At 44.8% G+C, this 435-nt stretch overlaps 1 protein-coding gene across 1 annotated transcript in view; it reads right to left on the reverse strand.

Annotated features, from left to right (window-relative positions):
- Window positions 1-125, reverse strand: part of LOC113221688 (keratin-associated protein 4-3-like) — a 917-nt gene extending 792 nt beyond the window's left edge. Inside the window, exon 1 of the mRNA XM_026451016.1 lies at window positions 1-125. This exon is cut by the window's left edge and continues 792 nt beyond it. Coding sequence (XP_026306801.1) covers window positions 1-125 — 125 coding nt within the window.
- Between the last annotated feature and the right edge of the window lie 310 nt (window positions 126-435).

Raw genomic sequence — 435 nt, forward strand, 5'->3', positions numbered from 1 at the left:
GGGCGGCAGCAGGTGGTCCTGCAGCAGGTGGTCTGGCAGCAGCTGGGGCGGCAGCAGCTCTCCTGGCCGAGATCTTGACCACAGCTCTGGTCAGAGCAGACAGAGCCACAACAGGAGTTGTTCATGGTGTCAGAGGGTGGAGTTTCTGGGTAGGTTTCCAGGAGAATGAGGTTCTGGAGTTTAGAAGTCTCCTTGAGCCACAGCCTCTTATATACTGCCCCAGTTTCCTGTTGTCAGTATATTTTTCTTGTTTTTGTTTATTTAGTTGTTAAATAATTATCAGATTACACAATAATGTTTGTCCATTTAATGGTTTAAAATCACTGGGAAGAAAATACTCTTGTCCAGATGTAATAAGATCTATACCATCTACTTTTCCTCGATTCTCACCTCAATGGCATCTTCTAGACCAAAATTATCTTCCTCTTCCTCCAC

The sequence above is a fragment of the Piliocolobus tephrosceles genome, unplaced genomic scaffold, assembly GCF_002776525.5.
Source record: "Piliocolobus tephrosceles isolate RC106 unplaced genomic scaffold, ASM277652v3 unscaffolded_26912, whole genome shotgun sequence".
Lineage (NCBI taxonomy): Eukaryota > Metazoa > Chordata > Mammalia > Primates > Cercopithecidae > Piliocolobus > Piliocolobus tephrosceles.